The sequence below is a fragment of the Triturus cristatus genome, chromosome 2_1 (assembly GCF_964204655.1).
Source record: "Triturus cristatus chromosome 2_1, aTriCri1.1, whole genome shotgun sequence".
Taxonomy (NCBI): Eukaryota; Metazoa; Chordata; class Amphibia; order Caudata; family Salamandridae; genus Triturus; species Triturus cristatus.
Window position 1 is genome coordinate 817825897 of NC_140581.1, and position 19196 is coordinate 817845092.

The following is a 19196-nucleotide window of genomic DNA, read 5'->3' on the forward strand; positions in this document are numbered from 1 at the left end:
TAGTACATCACACTATCAGGAACTGGTTTAAAATGCCACAGTATGTCTCTTGCTTAAACGGTATAAGATATTCTCTACCTCTGGACATTTGAGTAGGTTTCATTGGTCACCTGTTCAATAAACATCATATTTTGAAGAGCCTCCGTATATGTTTCAAAACTCTTCACAGCAAGGATGCCTCCTTCACACATTAGCTCTGGACATGATATACTCTTTCTAGTTGCCAGCGCTCCTCTGCAGCTCACTTTCTTGTGGTCCCAAGAATCAAAAGGCAACGGCAGTGGAAGTGGTTGGGGCTTCACTTATCCTGTAGCTAACTTTTGAATTTTTTTGCCTTCTGACAGTCAAGAACTATAAGCTTTTCAGGAGAAAAAAAGTTTTAGACCGGAGTATTCTCACTCAAATTGGATTTGAGGCACTTGCATTGTGATCTCAGGTTTCAGTGCCAGGGCACCTTCACAGACAATTGTGTTCTTAAGATATATTATAAATAAATAAAAATAAAAATGACATGTGGATGCACTATTTAACAAACAATGTATTCATCCCTATCAAAAAGGATCACACGAAGGGCTAAATTTGAGAGAAAATGGGAAGGGTGGATGACAGTGTTGTACTACATAAGAAAAAAAGACATTGCCTAACTGCTGCAAATCTCTATGGCGATGGCAATTACTGCTGCCAAGTGTGCAATTTCTGGAGTTTTTAATGCTCAGCTACATTGTAATTGCAACTACACTTACATGGTGCTCACTACCCCGGGCGAGATGCTAAATCGATTTACTCTGGCTTTAATGCTGCTCCATAACTCAAGGTTAGTGGTTAGTCCAGTGTTATTTGTTACTGATGGTTTTTCAGATTAGTATTTTGTGCTCGAGCAAACCACTCCATGCATTCACTCCAGTTTTTCTCTGGAAAATTAAATTAATAGTAGTTATGTATTATCATTTGGGGTGGAGGGGTGCAGGTGATTGTTGGAGTTAATAGAGGAGGTTAGGTGTTGTTAGGGGTATGACGTTTAAAATGAGAGAGATTGTGATCTTTGACATGAGTTGTAGGGAAATTGCAGAAATAAATGAATAGTGATTAAGGCAAGATGCAAGTGACTTGAAGAAGGTTGTTCCCATACAGAAAAGACATAGAGAGGATGGGAAAGAATGAAGAGGGTCAATTGAAGGAACACGAAGATGTGACAATTCAAAATTACAAGAAAAAGTTTTTTTTAAAACCCACCTTTTCATGCCATATTTGAATAATACAGAGGATGCGTTTTTGAGACAGCAGGCAATTTGAGGATGCAAAACTCTGTACAGAATCAACATTATTTGCATGTAAAATAGTGCTATATTTAGAACTTTTGCTAGACATTAGAAAATTGGTAAACAGTCTGTAAAATACTAGACTACCACTAGACCACAACTTCAGCAAGGACAACTGAGCAACTCAGTAGTTAGAACCTTAAAATAATGTCTGGGGCAAACCATGAAAAGAGATTCTGAATATGCTGGAGTGGATGTCTTCTCAATGATGGCTTTCAGTATTAATTGGAAAGTGAGGTGGGAATCCATTTGGGGCACCTCTGTTTTGACATGGTACAATATAGATAGCTAGTTCAGCTTCCCCAGACAGTACATATGTATTGCCTGCATTCCTGGGAGGGAAGTTGGAGACCCAGATACTGAAAATCTACAAACCTTCCAAATCTTCTTTATTTTGATAATGTTTAAAAGCGCGATCTGGGTGAACACAACACAGCCGACGCCTTTCGTCCTGTACAAAAGGACTTCTACAGGGTGCAATAAATCTGTCTAGTTGTTAGAGTAACTTCAAAACCGGCCTAGTATATTATACTTCAAAATGATTCAGATATTTGGTTTGTATATAAGCATCACCTTGTATACCAACTAACGTGTTTTTATGATGATAACATAATCTCTCCCGGGTGAATCAATCTTTAGTCCCGGGTTGAGTAGAGATGAGGAAGGAATTAATTCACGCAGAATACCAACACCGGCCCGGATCCGTCGGTGTACACGTGTCCCGTCGATGGATTCAGAATATGCAAGCCAAATATCTCAATCATTTTGAAGTATAATATACTAAGCCGGTCTTGAAGTTACTCTAACAAATAGACGGATGTATTGCGCCCTGAAGAAGTCCTTTTGTAAAGGACGAAACGCGTCGGCTGTGTTGTGTTCACCCTGATCGTGCTTTTAAACATTATCAAAATAAAGAAGATATTTGAAGAATACACGTGGACACGAATCTGAAGATCTGTTTCTCTCGTGTCTAAGTACATTTGTGGTGCACCTGTGCTTTTTTGTTTAAACCAGTCTTAAGTTGCCTTTTTTCTGGTCCAGAAAGGTTCTGGCTTGGAAGTTCAAGACGGACTATTCCTATTGGAGTAGGACTTAGACTTGATTTGCATATGGCTGAGTACAATCAGCGGTGGCATGGTGGGCAAAAGAATGATGGGTTGCAATGCTACCCTCAGCAATTGCCAGTGTTTCTGCCATCACCTTTTGTGTGTTTCAATAATTTACAAATGCATAGCATAAATATATCCATGGTCTTCGCTAATGCTCACAGTTTATATCAGATCACTCTATTAATCCTTATTGCTTTTTATGTCAGACAGAGGTCTTTATCTTTTATCTCAAATCACATGCTACGCTTTTTCCCTAACTGGAAGGTAAAGTTTCAAATACTGATTTGGTGAAAAAAAACATGTGTTGTGCATTTAGGAACAAAAATTGTTTTTAAATTAGCATTGTACAATTAATGAAATTAGTAATATCAGCTATTGTGTAATGGCCTTCCCTAAATGTATGCATTCATCTCAAGAGTGCATTTTTCAAATATTGGTTTTAGAGCAACCTATTCCACCAACTATAAGCAAAGCTAACCTCTTTACCAGTTTATAAATCCTTCAGGAAATTACTGCTGCCTAACTACAAGTACGCTGCAACACCTGCAATATTATCGACCCAGTACAATATGGTTATAATCCCATGCATGTCTTAAAAAGGCCCTTGCTCAAATCTGACTCTATGCACTTGAGCCAGTTAACAATGAGGACACATACATTATTGACTGTTGTGTAGAAGTCCAACATTCAACAATATGGAATGCAAGACCATGTTCACCGCCTCTGTATAGAAGGCAGAGTTTCCGACTCCTTGCTCTCAGTCTCTTGCGTCACCTACATGTTAGCCAAAATCTCGGAACAAATCAAAATATGATCTTTCCTTTCTAACAAAGGCCAACTACTACTGAAATTCCTCAAAGGTCTACCCTATCCTATGTTTACTTAAAAGTTAGTGTGTCAGACTCTACTCATTTACAACGCTGCTGGTCCCACACGAGAGATCACAACAGTGATGGATCTTGGAATCTTTACTCTCAGATTCCTTATTGATCACTTTCAAAGGACCCGAATGTTGTATACAATAGCGAGCATTGCACAAACCTCAGTTTAGAGACTTTTATGATGTTTCATGCCCTTTCTATGCCACTGATCTCGATCTGAGCAGAACCATCTAGCAAATCAATTCGACAGCCTGCAGTAGAATTCTGACTCAGCGTGCATCCCAGGATACTCCTCAAACTAACTCTGAAAGGCAGAAGCCTAAGGGTGGTGTCAAATCATCCATAACTCTCAGTGAGTACTTGCCGCCACTTCTACCATCGAGCAAACACCTGAAATACTTAGCTCCTCAAAATGAAAGATTAGCAGTAGCAAAAATATATTATCACTATTGCAGCTCCATCTATCTCAGCATGCCATGGTACCATGTCTTCGACCTTCAAGTCATGTAGAATGCTTCTGCCATACATGTTACTAGGGGAAAAAAAGATTCTGCGCCCAATCAGACGAACTCAACTTTTTGTCCACTCATAATTCTGAAAGAAGAACCTCTAACTCATGTCCAAGTAGAACTATGAGAAATTACTCAACAATAAAAATTTGCTAACAAATAAGGTGCTCCGTTCCACTCAGTTAAGTAAAATGTATGCTACATCCTTACAACATGGTATACCTCAAAAGTGAGTGCTGGTTTGCACTTTTACTAAGGCTTTGAAAGGGATACAGAGAAGACATCCACTCCAATGAAGATTCTTTCACTTTTATGCTTTTAGAGTGCTAGGTTACAGCCAATACCCAACACAAAATCAGCTGTAATTACTCAACATAGTAGCAGTTAAAGTGTAAAAATATAGGTTTTTTGATTATATCCACACGATTTTGAATGTGCCTAATATCAAGAGGTAGTAGTTTTCAATGTTTTTCTGCCATATTTTGTTTTCAAAACTATTTTTATTGACTTTCACAAAGAAAGGAGAGAGCGTGGTAGTATTAAGTTTTGCTTTCAAGTGCATATTTATATGGTACATCAGCATCGCTCGTGATTTTGTCATTGCAAGTTTAATACAAGTGGCAAACCATCAAACAGTAACGGCTCTACAGAAGGAGGATGGGTAAGGGCAGTGCTTAATTTGTAAAATATGAAGTCCAGGTGCTCAAATGTTTGTTGGGGGCCACACCTACTTTCCCCCGACTCCACTCACTTCCTCCACTAGCTCCACCCACTTTATTGACTCCACCCACATCTTCAACTGGCACTGCTAAAAGTCAGATGTAATAGCCTACGCCGTCTGATAACTGTACAGTAATTTAGAGGTAAAACTATTGATCTGTTCTGATAGCGCTGCATGGATTCTCAGCCAAATTAATTGGAAAATCTGCAACCCCTATCCTTCTCCCTCCTCCTTCATTACTTTGGATCTGCAGCCGCTGGTCCATGCCCTGGTCACAGTCACTGTAATCTTTTATGAAAGCATGGTCCCAGAAGGCTCAGCCATTGCCCCACCTTCCTGGCATCACATCCAGTTCCCTGCCTAACTATGCCTACAACTTCCCAGATTGTGCCACTGGGTGATTTCCAAAGAGACCCACCTTCACGTGGATAAAATAATTATTAAAACATGTGAAAAATAAATATCTGGAGGTGGGGGCTTGAGCCTTAATAAAAATGGTAAGATATCCATTTACCATGTTACCAAACTAGTTACAGGCTTTATGTCCTTTTAGGGTATTGATATTGCATGCCTTGCTGCACAAAGTGCACATTGACAACTCTTGTGCCCCCTCCTCCCCCTAGTCCCACAACACCACAGACATCAAGTATCTGGTCACCACATTACTGCCACACTCTGCTAACTCTGCTCAAGCTGTAAACAAGTGAGCAAATATCGCCTCGAGTTACATGTGTATGAAGTGAACTTAGACATTTCAAACACAAGAAACTAGTTACCGGATTCAGCGTTTTGCTGGCGTAACTCATCATGATACAGTCAGTGATCTTAGGAACTGGCAGCTCACAGTTTCAAGGTGTATTTCACCACATTATTCCGTGAATTGGGCCATCACCCCTCACGCCTAAGATTAGGGAATCCACATCAGACTAAATTGTTTGATTTACAGAATGCACAGCTTCTTGGAAATGCAAATTATTCTGAGAGTGAATGTGAGAAGTTGGCCTGGTATATGCTGTTCACTAGTTAAAGTGACCACCTTGTACCATGCCAAGCAACCCTTATGGTGTGGTTGTAAGTCAACCTTTTCGGACTAGCTGCCCTAGTGGTAGCGTAGGCTATGCAGTCGTTGAGGCTAAACTCGTTAAAGCGTGTTAAGCAAGCTGTTTTACCAAATGTAACCCCCCTTTATACCAATGAAAGGACACCACACAGATATATATTCAAAATATATATGTATTTATTACTCAAAGTATCCCCTAGACTCTTTATGAGCACAGGAGCACAAATCGTTAAACAAGAAAGTATTACAATATACAGAAGTTGCACTTTATATGGATAGGCCCTGGTGGCCGATCAAACCATATACTAAAATAGTGGTATAAGTACCACGACTAGGAAAGGGAAAAGGCCTAGGGCCTCTAGAATCGCTGGGCCTACAAGGAGCTAACTTCAGTTAGTGACCAGGAGGTCCACGGGTCGCGTGTGCAGTGAGGAAAGTTACAAGCGGGCTCCCATAGGTTTTCAATGGGTGCGTAAAAGTTCAAAAGTTACTGCTAGAAGGGTCTTCTGGATGGACTACGAACTTAAGACTAAAAACACAGATACTAGAGATGTTTCTCTACGCATGGGCACCGGAGTGCCAGCTTTACCTCACCCACAGGAAGCGGGTGCATAGGTCTCGAAGTGCGTCGGGTTTCGTCTATCTGTTCAATGGAGCCTGATGACAAAGATGCTGCAGGCGGTCGGTCCAGAAGAGATGCGGTGGATCCAAGGGTGGATCAGAGTTGTAGAAGACCTGAAAGCAGAGGGGACAGTGTTCACAGTCACTAGCTAGTGACCGGCGTGGCACCAGGTAGGTACCAGGCGATGTCGGGTGCAAACAGGTGATGAGATGTAGCTTGTCTCCGCAGCCACGTGGTCCCTGAAGGTCGACGACGTCCAGGAGTCGGTTCACGAGCTGTCTCACGCAGGCTCTCGCTGTCGGCGGTGTCGGCGACTCAAAGGAAGCAAACAAGCCTTGGCAAAAGCAGGAGTCATGAAGAATGAAGAAAGCTGATGGTTCTGACCAGCAAGGCCAGAGGGGCTGCTCCTTTGGAGAGCAGCAGGGGCCAGTCTGGAGCAACCAGACCAGCATCGTAGTTTTCAAGGTTCGTCGCCAAAATGGCCACTAGCCAACGGGCCAGGGACCGGGCAGACGCGTCGAGATGCAAAGTGCAGAGGGGCCCCACGCAGATCGTGGAGATGCTGGAGGGCTCACCTTTGGTGCAGATGCTGCTCGGGTGTTGGGCTACTCAGGACCCAAAGCACAACTTGGAAGGAGCCTTTGTTGTTGCGCTTGCAGCTGGTCATCGGTCTTTCAAGATGGCTGGCTCCACGTGTCTCGGTGCCTCCACGGGTTCCTTCTTTGCAGGGACTGTGGATCGGGCTGTGAGAGGTCTGGAGGTCCAGGTCTTGTCAGGCTCTGGGCTCGGGCTCCGGCAGGAGGCGGCGGCAAAGCAGATGTCGAGTAGCTGGTTGGTGCTTGCGTTAGCAAGATGGTCACTCCCTGACCATAGGGGAGATTTCCTTCTGTCCTCTGTGCAGCAGAGCGTCGAAGTTCCCGTCTTCTTCTTTGTAGTAAGTTGATTGCAGGATGTCTGCAAAAATAGCATTTAACTGCGAGGTTCATAATGCACTTAAGTGTATATGGTATGACGATATCTGGAAACGGTAGAAGGAAGTTGTTCCGACCACTGCAGACAGGCTCAGCTCATGCCAGAGCACCATCTCACATGGAACCAAGCACTCTGCCTTCAGGATTGTTAAGGCCTGCCATAGGAGTGACTTATAGGTTAACATGTGTCCCATTTAAGGTTAGGTATAGGTATACTATACCTAAGTAAGAGGTGGTTACACCAACTTACCCCAGCTGAGTGATCAGCCAGTTGTGTCAAATTACTAGGCCAGACCAGGGGTGGCATAATACATGCTTCAGCCCCTGGTAGGCCTTAGATACACCAATGCCCTGGGTAGCTAGTGTACACTGGTACAGGGGCTCACAGGGTGATCCAATTCCAATTGGTTATGCACCTATAGTGCATAGTGTCAATTTAGTAGAGAGAACAGCAGGCTGGGGGTCTGATTAGCAGGCCCACAGCCTCAATATGTCAAAAACCAGTGAAGCAAAAAGCAAACATTTGGGGTGACCATAGGATAGCAGACCCTACTCTCCTACAGTGAATAAGCATTGTTTTTAGTTATTTATAAATACATCATTGAGCAACGTGAACATATTTCCAAGGCATCAATGTCTCATTCATGGACAGAACAAGTAATCCGGCAATCACTGCAAAGGGTCAGACACAGAGCGAGGTGCAGGTGCTAGATTGTACAGATTCATACTTGGTATATGACTGAGAATATTGGTGTGCCGCTACCTTACTGTTGTAACAGTGCAGTCACAGTGTGTCAATTAAAACTTAAGTTACCGGTCGGTTCGGGCCGGGCGGCCCGGGCCGGGGCACACACACTGACTGACTCCGTCAGTGCCAGTGCACAGCCTGCAGCCTTACTTAGGCTGCTGCGCAGCTTTATTTTAACTGAATCTTGCAACCCACCACAGGATGATGAAGATAAAAGACACTTGGAGCAGCTACTGTCTGGGGTGGGTGGGCTGAACTCAGTACCTCTCTGTACTAGTGCAAGGCGCTCATGTACAGCAGAAGAAAAAGGCTTTATATTGACCTCAAGAGTGTTACTTTGCTATGTTTAGTTAAATATGTGCACTGGTCATCATGAAAGGAATGCTGCAGGGTGTAATTTAAAGAGAAGAACGTAAGCAAGCACCCTAACAGATCAAAGCACCTTCTCTTAGCTGACGCCCCCTACCTTATGGTACTCTCCATAACTATACATTAGCTGGTTCAGTCGGTTATGGTACTTCAGGCAAAAAACATGGGTGTGACCGTGGAGCATATAATTTCTAAACTCCTTGTTGCAGACAACTTTTCCTTCCATTTTTTGTTAAACAACTATGATAGAATTGTGCAAGAGTAACATCTGTTGTTTTTACTGTACCTTGGGCCTGCTGCCAGGCCATGCTTCCTGGTGACGAGCTGTTACTGGCGGCACTCACTGGCCAGAATCAGATTCAGTGAGTACTGTAGTATGTAGTACTCACTGCTGGCAGCAGCTACGCCGGGCCCGGGCTGCTCCTCAACACCAACAAGTTACCAATGCAGGAGTACGTCGCACCGCAACAACGTAGTCAGGCCTGGCGGCCGTTCGCGCTTGCTACTGGTGCTGGCTGAATTTCACTTAGACTGACTAACTTACTTTAACTATTCTATTAGACCTTTTATAGTGAACCCAACCGACGCTGCTGAATGGCCGTTGCTTCACACCTGAAAACGTGAATGACCACGATGACTCAGACAGTGGTGGTGAGCCTGAGGCAATGCGGGTATGCTGGAGTGTGACAAAGCAGCAAATGAGCGCGCATTACAATGTGAAAAATTCTGCACACGCTGCTTGCCACGCACAGCCCCAACCCCTGCACATTTGTTGAACCAAAAGTAAAACTGAATCTAGGCAGCCCGGGCCTACCCGCGCAACGCAACATCAAACTAAGGGCCGCTGGTCCGTGGCCGCCGGCCAGCCTCGCCACTATCATCATTAGATTCGGGTCAAAACCATAGAGCATCAGTTTTTCATTAAAAGAAACCATAATTTTATAATAAAGCTGAAAAAAGGAAAAATCTCTTCCCAGAATATCCTAATTTTCTTGCAATGAACTATTACATGCGACCAGTTGGCAGGAATATGCTGTAAACATCTAAAACAGTTTGATTAATAAATTGGATACATTTTGGAGATAGCCGCGGGAGTACGATATATTAACCATTTCCCAAAGAATAACATTCTGCGCCAATTAGCTCCTCTAAGTGTACTAAAATTAAGCTGATTAATAGTCTTCCAAGTATTCGTTGATAGTACATGATTTTCCTGCTCCTGCCATTTTTTTTATTGCTTTTTGACCTAACTCCATTTCTTTACTAGCCATTAGGCAAAACAAAAAAAGCCTCATAACGTTTTTGTGTTATAATTTTAGCTTCATAAGCAATAACCATGGGCTTTGAAGCGAATCTCCCAACATTTATGTATTATACGTTTGTAAGCCTCTTCTAAATCAGGCTGCTTTTGCACCAGCTACAACACAGCGACAGTCCTCATTGTGGCCTCCGATAAAATCAGAAGCATCCTTGATTGAGGAGAAATGGCGGCACTCATCCTTCTCGAACTCTCCACAACTTTCCATATGGCTTCCCAAAAGTCACTCATCAGAAAGCTTTTGCGGGCCGACCCTCAAGTGGATATTGATCTTCCTCATGGACAGATCTCAATGAATTAGACTGCCCCCTACACCTCAAAACCCAATAAACTCATCTGCGGAGTCCCTCAAGGATTTCACTTAGCCCAACACTTTACAAAATCTACATGAGTCTCCTCACGGACATTGTCAGAGCCCACTTCATCAACATATTATCCTACACCAATGACACTCACCTCATCCTATCCTTTACTGACTCAACTATTACTGCCAAAGCAAACTTCGCCAACTATATGAGCAACATCGCTGCTTGGATGAAAACAACTGCCTTCAGCTCAACACAGACAAAACCGAAGTTTTAACCCTCCACAACAACCACTCCCCCTGGGACGACTCTTAGTTGTCCTCTGAACTTGGCCCCACCTACCCATGCAGACCATGCCAAAAACCTCACGATCATCCTGGACACTAATCTCTACAAGAGCAGACATATCAATGCTGTGTCCTTATCATGCTTCCATTTCTGCAAATGCTATGCAACATTTTAAAGTGGATTCCATTGAGCACCAGCCGCACGGTCATGGAGGCTCTGATCAGAAGTAAACTTGATTACAGAAATGCTCTCTAAATCGGAATCCCAGCCCATGTCCTACACCTGCTCCAAACAACCCAGAACGAAACCTTCAGAGTCATCATGAACATCCTGCAAATAACCACATCTCTCCACACCTCAACAATTTCCACTGGCTACCAGTCCTGGTAAGATGTAAGTTTAAGCTACTGACACACGCCTACAAAGTCCACCACAACACAAGTCCAACTTACCTCAACCACTGTTTCAAATTCTACCAACTCACCAGACACCTATTTGCATCCCAGGCAAAGGTACATCTCCCTCCCATCAAGAAGACCAGAAGCAAAGGATGCACCTTCTCATACCTCACAGTCAAGACCTGGAATGACCTCGTGAAACACCTCAGAAACTCCCTCTCCATAATGGACTTCCTAAGGAACTTCAAGGCATGGCTCTTCCAGAAGAAACAGGAATTAGGTACTCTTCCCCCTCAGGCCTGTCCTCCTCAGTGCCTGGCCACCCTCAGGGGTGATTAGCCGGGTTCTACAAATTCACATAACATCACAGCTGCTGTCTGATAGTGCAAGCAATAACAACGATTAGCCCCTGATAATAATTTCCATTAGAACATCCAAATTGTACAAACACTTTGTCCAAACTAATAGCTTTTTTTACATTTTTTGTTAGTTAATTAGCTCAAATGTAGTTCTGGAGTCTGTTTAATTCCTCAAAGATCCAGTAGTGGTTATAACAAATTAGAGGGCATTGTTTGTTTAAGCGGAGTCCCAGTTCTTGGGACATCCTTTTTACTGTAATTTATTTTTCATAACAGAATGCCATAATCCTAGTGACAAAGATCTTTTACCTACCTATTGTAATCTAAAAAAAATACACAAAATGATTCCTCAGTTAACAATGTCACCTTTCATTGTTGCTTACAGTGTAGCTGCACTGAAGCTGGTCAAAGATTTCTGAGTAACAGCGAAAAGCGGGAGGTGTGAGACCTCTGTCCTCAGGTCAGCCAGACGTTGAGTGAACATGAACAGCAGTGGTATCAAAGCACACTTTATGACTAGTGCAAATTGAAAAGGGGCGGAGCATCTTGTTCTCGTCAGAGTGGCAGCTGTATATTAAATGTGACAGAGGGCAAGGCCCGGTCATTGTCTAGTAGTAGGACAGTAACTGTACTTTCTCAGCGGGGCTGCGACGCATTGAGTGAAACGGGATTCAGAAGGGCTGAGACTTTTTACTGGGCAGAATAAGTACTTTGCATACTGAAATATATTTTTGGGGATATTACTAGTACTTCTGAACTAGGCACGTATTCGGTGCAAAGGGTTGGGCAGATACCACTGGGCTAGTGTTATGTACAATTAAATAAATATTTATTTGTATTCAATTAATTAAAATCTTAGAAAGCAGCATGGATCATAAAATATAAAACAAACTGACCGTAATACGAGGGATCTGTAGGGTAGGTATATTGCTTAAAAGAAGATTATCCATTTAAACACCTTCTTCAGGGTTCTAGGGGCAATGGTAACTTAAGATGCAAGCGTACAGCTACTGTTACTCTTAGTGTTACATGAAATGGAACAGTACGGAAGTTTATTGCGACAATGTTGGAGATTTTGGTCTACGGAAGTACTGAACAGTAGCAGAGAGAGGCGGATTCCCTGCGAAGATATATTGTAACCACGTTCTGCAAAGATATATTAAAACCACGTTGTATACAGCGGAAACCAAAAGCAACAGTGTAACTAAAATGCAAACGGTGGTCTGTTCTTATTAACTTGAAACGAGGTGATACTGTTTTCCCACGTGGTGCGGAACTCACTTTGATAATGAAGCTTTCGGTATTCCATAGGTAGGCAACAAAGGCTGTAAATGGAGGGGGGCTGTACACTGTCTAGGCGCGTTAGAGCTGTACAGAAACTCTGCTGCTCGCACCTGCCAGAAGCCGCGCGTGTTCTAATTGCTGTGCCTTTATGCGCCTTTCTACAGCAAGTATTATCAAACTGCGCATATTGGAGCCCTGCTGCTCAAGCCGTGCTGTTTATTGACACTTGGCTGGAAGCGCACGTGGCAGGAGTACGCACCCCCCAAAGCTAGGTTTCGAGCCACCCCTTATCCCCGCGCAGCCCCGGGCCTGCAGGGCAGCATCACCTCACCAGCAATTAGGCCGCAGCTGTGCAGAGCGCGGCCGCACTCACCTGTCCTCACAGTCCTTGCACTTGATCACAATGGAGACCAGTTTACCGAAGAGCTCCTCCGCCATGCTGGGCCCTTGTCTCTTCAAACCCGTCTCCCAAACTCCTGTGGCATCCCCGCCGGAGCTGGCCTCCGCGTCCTAGAGTCGCCGCACTCGCAGGTGTGTACCCTGCCCTCCCGCGGTAGCGAGTGGTGCCCTCTTAACAAGGCGCTACAGGTCGGCTCCCGGGGATCACCGGTTGCAAGCGTGGCCCCGACAGCAACCCCCGGTCCACGTACACCTCCTCCCCCGTGAGGAACCACGTTATCACCCGCCTCCCGCGCTCGGCTCTGAGGCCGGGTTTCCTCCTCTGCTCCCGTGGGGATTCGCGCCACCTTCCCGCCGCCGGCGCCCGCAGCCCTCCTCCTCCCTGCCCGCAGCACCTTCTCCACTGCCAGGTCAGGAATGCGCCTGCAGGCTGTTTAGGTTCGTAGGAGGGCAGGTGCCTAATTCACGGTGTGTAGGAGGAAAGGGACTCGGGACAGACAATGGGAGTGGGGACAGTATCACACTTTCATGCGCCCCTCTGTTTTACACTTAAAAGTTTGGAGCCTTCCAAGTCGTAAATACCAGTGTACTGGCGCAGCTATCCACACCCACACTTTCAACTCGCCGGTTCTAATCTAGTGACTCGAGGGATAATTTAGTGCATTCAACCCCTTAAAAATTACAACTGCACGCTGTGAGACACTGCTTTTAAGTGTTCACTTGTCTGACAGGTCTTTCTTGTATGTAAATTGAAATGTATGTTATGACGCAGACACGGTAAATGCCCTGCCGAATTTATTATTCATGGTGCAATATTGTTTAAATTCGATTGTCCGGATTGCCGCAGTTTGTTACTGCACTCCCAAAGCTCTTTTACAGAAGTGGGAAACAAAAAGAGCATCTTTTCTAGCTACACATAAGTTAAGCCCTATGTATGTAAAACTTTTCTAGCGCCTAGCTTTCGTTATTGTAGCTCCTCCTGATTCCTCCAGCCACACTATCGTACCTGATAACATTGGGAACTTGATTCCTGGCTGTTGTAGTAAATATTTGTGTGTGTAATAAAGGCTACGAACGGAGCACCCAGTCCAGCCTTGGGACCAAAATCATACTAGTGTGTCTTACCTACAATAATTTGGAACGGTGCTAGCAAAACTTTATTTAATTCGTAGGTTAGGCGACCCAAGCTCTTTAATATTCTATCATCTTCAGCGTCCTTTTATGCTTTGTACCGGAACACAATAACAAAAAATGAGCAAACCAACAAATCAGTGATTTGGTTCAAAATCGAAACGCAATCAGCTTATATATACAAATCAGTCCATTCAACATCTAAAGCACATACAAAATATTTTAAATTAGCTCATTACACATAGCAAGTCGATTGAAATCCAGGTATATAAATGAATCCTGCAAATACTAGTCATGGCACGAATTCATACCTTTTCCTCACTACTAAAACCGTACGTATAAAATGTAATACTGTCTCTCTTATAACTTGAGTCTCTCAAATCATTATAAGTATATCATTCCTTGCTTATGACATCAAACAGTGGATGTCCTCAGGATTGGCTCTAAAAATAGTTTACTTAAAGTGCTTTATAACGTGTAAAATAATGTAAAATGGGTCATATGCGACGTGTTGTCACCGGGCCAGTCTGGGAGGCTTGAAAACCAGCCTCACTGACAGTGGCGTCATCAACCCCCGCTTTAGCAGCTAAACCGCGGGTTGTCAGTGGACCCCATGGCCTGGTGAAAGTTCCCTCTAAAAGTTAATTAGCTTAATTTTTGGATTCTGCACAAAAAGCTCATAATAAGCATTAATACAGGGTCAGGACTGTCAGGAGAGGCTCCACAGCAACTAAGTGAGCCAAGTTTATTTATGGAGACTGAGAAAGAAATGATGGCTAATGGGGACAGCTGCAAATAGAGTGGAAGGGAACAGCAAGGTAAGAGAGGAAAAAATAGATGATTTAATAAAAGAAGATTGAAAGTCGACAACCAAAAATGATGCAGCGGAAAAGGTAGAGAAAAATAGTTTAGGTAAGAAAATGCAGAAGGAATGAAACCTAGAAAGAAGGAAGGGTGAAAGGATAGCTGTAAGGAAGTCAGGAAAGGTAAAAGAAGGACAGGAGGAGATAAGAAGGGCTACATGTATGTATGGAAGAATGGCTGGAAGGAATGATGAAACAACTTATGAAACAATGGATGGAAACAATGAACATTGGATGGATCAAATGGTGGTATTATGGGTAAAAGGATGGATGGAATAATGGAATGGTCAGCAAATGGATGACATGGTGGGAGGATGAATGATAATGTGAAGGTATTTCTGTCCTTAAAAGCAAGATGTATTTCAGATAGCCCCAATATATGAGGCTTAAATACCCGGAGCGCCTTCGCTACCAAACGGCGCTTGCCTGCATTGTTGAGCCCAGACACATTCCAACACATACATTTTAAATCAGACATTTAGCCATATTATTAAACCTAACAAACCACATCTCCCTCTTTACATCTCCCTTTCCCTTGTGCTCAACCAGTGCTACCTTAATTATACTATGGCAATTTATACCCCACCCACCCTGGCCTCCTTCCCACGATCAGAAAAAACGGTTGACCAGTAACAGCCAGTTAATCTCGTCCGACCCTCCCCCTCAGCCCACCCCCTGTGCCTATGGAATGGAATCACCCCCTTCTCTGCTGTCCCAAGTTGGCAGCATAGGGAGAACACTCCCTCCCTACACAGCCCGCCCACTGTCCCCAACCCCGCCCGTGCTTCCCAAAAAGAGGTTTTCCCAACACTGAATAACAACAAATAACAGCACTAATGTACCAAACTATGCGAGTATTATACTGTTATAAAGTAGGCTTCCATGTGCCTAACCAGGCAAAGATAATTCCTCTCTATTAGCCCAAGAAAAGTAAATGAAAAGAAACACATTTTTGTTATATAATTCTTAAGTGTCTTCAGTCTTTCTGCCCGTTCTGTCCTCTCCTAACAGCAAGTTGCCATTCTGATAGGGCTTGCAGGGCTTCATTCTCATCCGAGAAGAAATGTAGTCGGCCATCCTTTAGAATTTTTAAATGCGCTGGCTATTGTAGAAACATTTGTGAGCACACTTCCTTAAATGGGTCCATAAATTGGCGTAACCGCCATCTTTTATCCATTGTTTCATAGCCATTGATGTTGATATCAAAGAACAGGAAAGTAAACTTTCCACTTCTTATGCTAATTGAACTGTTTGAGGTGCTGATTGTGCCAATGGTGCTGGTAAGCCTGATAGACTATTATTCAGACCGCTAAGCGACTCATCCTGATCATTAGTCATCATGCAAGATTGCTACCCCCCCCCCCCCCCCCCGAAATTGCTGCCAGTGGCGGTTCATCCATGTTGGGCACAATTCCTTCTCCATCCGCAACTGCAGTCACCGTCCTACCGCCAGTATTGCCAGAATTAGACAGCCATGAGACAATAGTCTTAACATTGCATTTTGCAGCTACCCATTTACGTAGGGGACTGACTCCAGGGCCCACCTTTGCAGTACTAACAGCTGCCTCCTTCAACCGTCCTACCGTATTAGCTATTTGGGTCTTTACTCTGCTGCCCTGGCCTTTTCCTCCTTTGCCAGTCCTTATAACCTTAGGGCTCCTTGATTTCACTCCTTTCACTTCCATTAACGGGCTAGCCTTAGGGCTACTAAGATCACCTGTATCATTAATACGACTTCTCAAAATATAGTTTAGGGAGTTCGACTGTTTGGCGGGTTCCATCGAAGGACTAGTTTGACCTTGCCCCAAATCTTGAACCACATTCGATGGCTCTTTGCCAGTAAACGAGCCACCATTTGTTACTGAATTATAGTAAGCACCCGGAGGGCTACAGGTTGAATGCTCAGACAAGTCTATTACTAAATTCCTAACATTGCAGGTGTTATTCTCTTTTTCGTTGCACAATTTTTCAGGCGTCTGCCTCGCCTGCTTGGTAATCCTTGCCTGGTTTTCTTGTGAGTCTAATGAGTCTAATGTTGCCTCGCCTCCATTACCCTCCAGTATTACTGTGTTCAGTAGCTCAACCGTTGCAAAGCCTCAGCTGGAATTCTCAGTGTCACAAGACCGGAGTAAAGCAGCTGGGATATGACACAATTCTGTGTACCCTGCAATCAACTTCTATTCGAGGGGTGGCTATTTTGAAATCCAGAAAATGCCATATTACGGTGCTTCAAACAAAGGCCGACTCGAAAGGGAGGTGGGCACTATCACAGTTTTTGGTTTATGGACATAAGTTTACAGTATGTGCAGTATATGGCCCGAATATTGATTGTCCTGATATTTTTGTATATTTGTGCTCTGAAATATTGGATTAGGCTGGTGAGCTGATTGTCATAGGGGATTTAAATTGCATTTTAGATAAAAAGCTAGACACTACTATGTCCCGTGGTAGAATGGGTAGGACTAGGGCTGCCATCATGGATCTTCTTCATATAAATCAATTGGAAGATGCTTGGAGAAAATTATATCCCACGGTGCCGGGCTATACATTTTAATCCCACCCACATAAAACATACACTAGAATAGATATGATTTTTATAAACAATAGGGCTCTTTCAAAGGCACATATTGAGCTATGCCCAAAAATAACATCTTATAACAATCCTGTGATGCTGACAATACAGGCTCGATTAGGGAACAATGGGGTAGAGCGAGGATTCTCATTTCCCAGGCACCTTCTTGGCAATCCATAATATGTGAGACGCATGCAAGGAATATTGGGGGAATATATTGAGAAGAATTTAGGCACGGCACATATAGCAATAGTCTGGGACTGCATGAAAGCTTTTATTAGGGGTGTCACATTGCAATATATTATAAAGCAGAACCGGCTGGGGTTCCGTCAACTGGAACAGGAGCATAGGCTTTATTTAGATTTGGAGCAAAAACATGCTACCGCTATTGCTACAAAAGATCCCGGCGAACAGCAGGTATATCAGTTGGTTATTGAAGCAAGAGCTAAACGTAAGAGAAATATGAGGGACAAAGTCGCAAACGCTTACCATAAGTTTAAGTCTAAGCAGTAAGGGTATGGGGAAACGGTTGGGGATTGCTGGCTAATCAGATAGCCGATGTAAGGGCTAGATCTAATATTAAGCTAATCAAGGGGACAGACAGATCAGACTATATTAGATCCGAAGATATAGTAGAGCAATTTAAACATTACTATGCTGGTTTATATGGCGACTCCACATGTTGAAATCAGCAATTGGCACTGGAGTATATTCAGGAAAGTGCAATGCCTAGTCTGAATCCATTACTCTCTGAGCCACTGCAAAGAGAGTTTGAAATTGGAGAAATTGAGGAAGCAATCATTGCATTGCCTACTGGTAGAGCTGTAGGAGAAACAATTCCTTTGGAATTTCATAAAATCTTTAAAGACATTCTAGTACCGATTGTTTTTTTTTTTTTTTTTTTTTTTTTAGGAACTATGCAACGCAATTGTGGAAGTTAAGGTCTTGCGTCATCATATTTTTTTGTTTAAAGGGGCAAGTGTTAAGGCTGACCTTTATCCCCGCTATTGTTTGCCCTATACATAGAGCCTTTTATACAACATTTGCTGCAAAACGTTAGGATTTCTCCAGTTTCATTTAATGGGCTGTATTTGAAATTAACTGCATATGCAGACGACATAGCAGTTTACACTTCTAAGCCTGAAGACGCTATCAACAAGATTATACTCGAAGCCCAACGGTTTGGGCTCTTCTCAGGTTATAAACTAAACTTAAATAAAACTCAGAGAATTTTGAATGATCAAACTGATATGGCAGTTGCATTAGGCATTGCACAAACAGCAACGTACTATGTATTAGCAGCCGAGCAGAGAAAGTGATTAAACTAAATTATGAATCGTTACTTAAAAGGGTGGTTGCTAATTTGCGCAGTTGGCATCGCCTCCCTCTTAGTATAATTGGTAGGTGTAATGTCATAAAAATAAATATTCTCCCAAAATGTTTGTATTTATTTCGTGCAATCCCGCTGAGGGTTCCATTGGCATATTTTAAACGATTAGATAGTGCAGTAGGTAGTTTTATTTGGAGTTATCAGCGTGGAAGGAGAGCACTACGGTATATTAAGCTGTCATATAAGCAGGGCGGTTTCAAATTACCAGACTTTAAATTATATTTTTGGGCTGCATTTGCTGGTCGAATTCAAAGTCTACTTCGAGGACCCGACTTTGGGACAACTTGGTTTTCTTATCAGGCAGCTTGTGGCCCCAACACTGGGTTTTTGTTATACAAAACAGCTGACCCCAACTACTATAAGAGGGTTCACTTTAAGGTGGTCAGGGACATTGTTAGGATATGGCAGGATGTTGCTATGGCATATTCTTTTCCTAAGCTACATGTGCCTATTAGGCTTTGGTGGAACCTCATATTACCAGAAATATTCCATGATTATGTTGGAAAAAGGTGGCAAAGTAAGGGTTTAACACAGCTGGGGCAGTTGTATGATGGGCAAGGGTTCCGGACATTTGTTGCTT

At 43.3% G+C, this 19196-nt stretch overlaps 1 protein-coding gene across 5 annotated transcripts in view; it reads right to left on the minus strand.

The window, feature by feature from the left end:
- LOC146865911 (spindle assembly abnormal protein 6 homolog) overlaps positions 1-13336 on the minus strand; it is a 516535-nt gene extending 503199 nt beyond the window's left edge. For 3 of the 5 annotated variants that reach the window (XM_085632837.1, XM_085632839.1, XM_085632840.1), the window contains exon 1: positions 12635-13336. In XM_085632837.1, the coding sequence (XP_085488963.1) occupies positions 12635-12699 (65 nt within the window). In that variant the 5' untranslated portion in view covers positions 12700-13336. The remainder of the gene's footprint in view (positions 1-12634) is intronic. The other 2 variants (XM_085632841.1, XM_085632838.1) reach the window with 2 other exon arrangements.
- Between the last annotated feature and the right edge of the window lie 5860 nt (positions 13337-19196).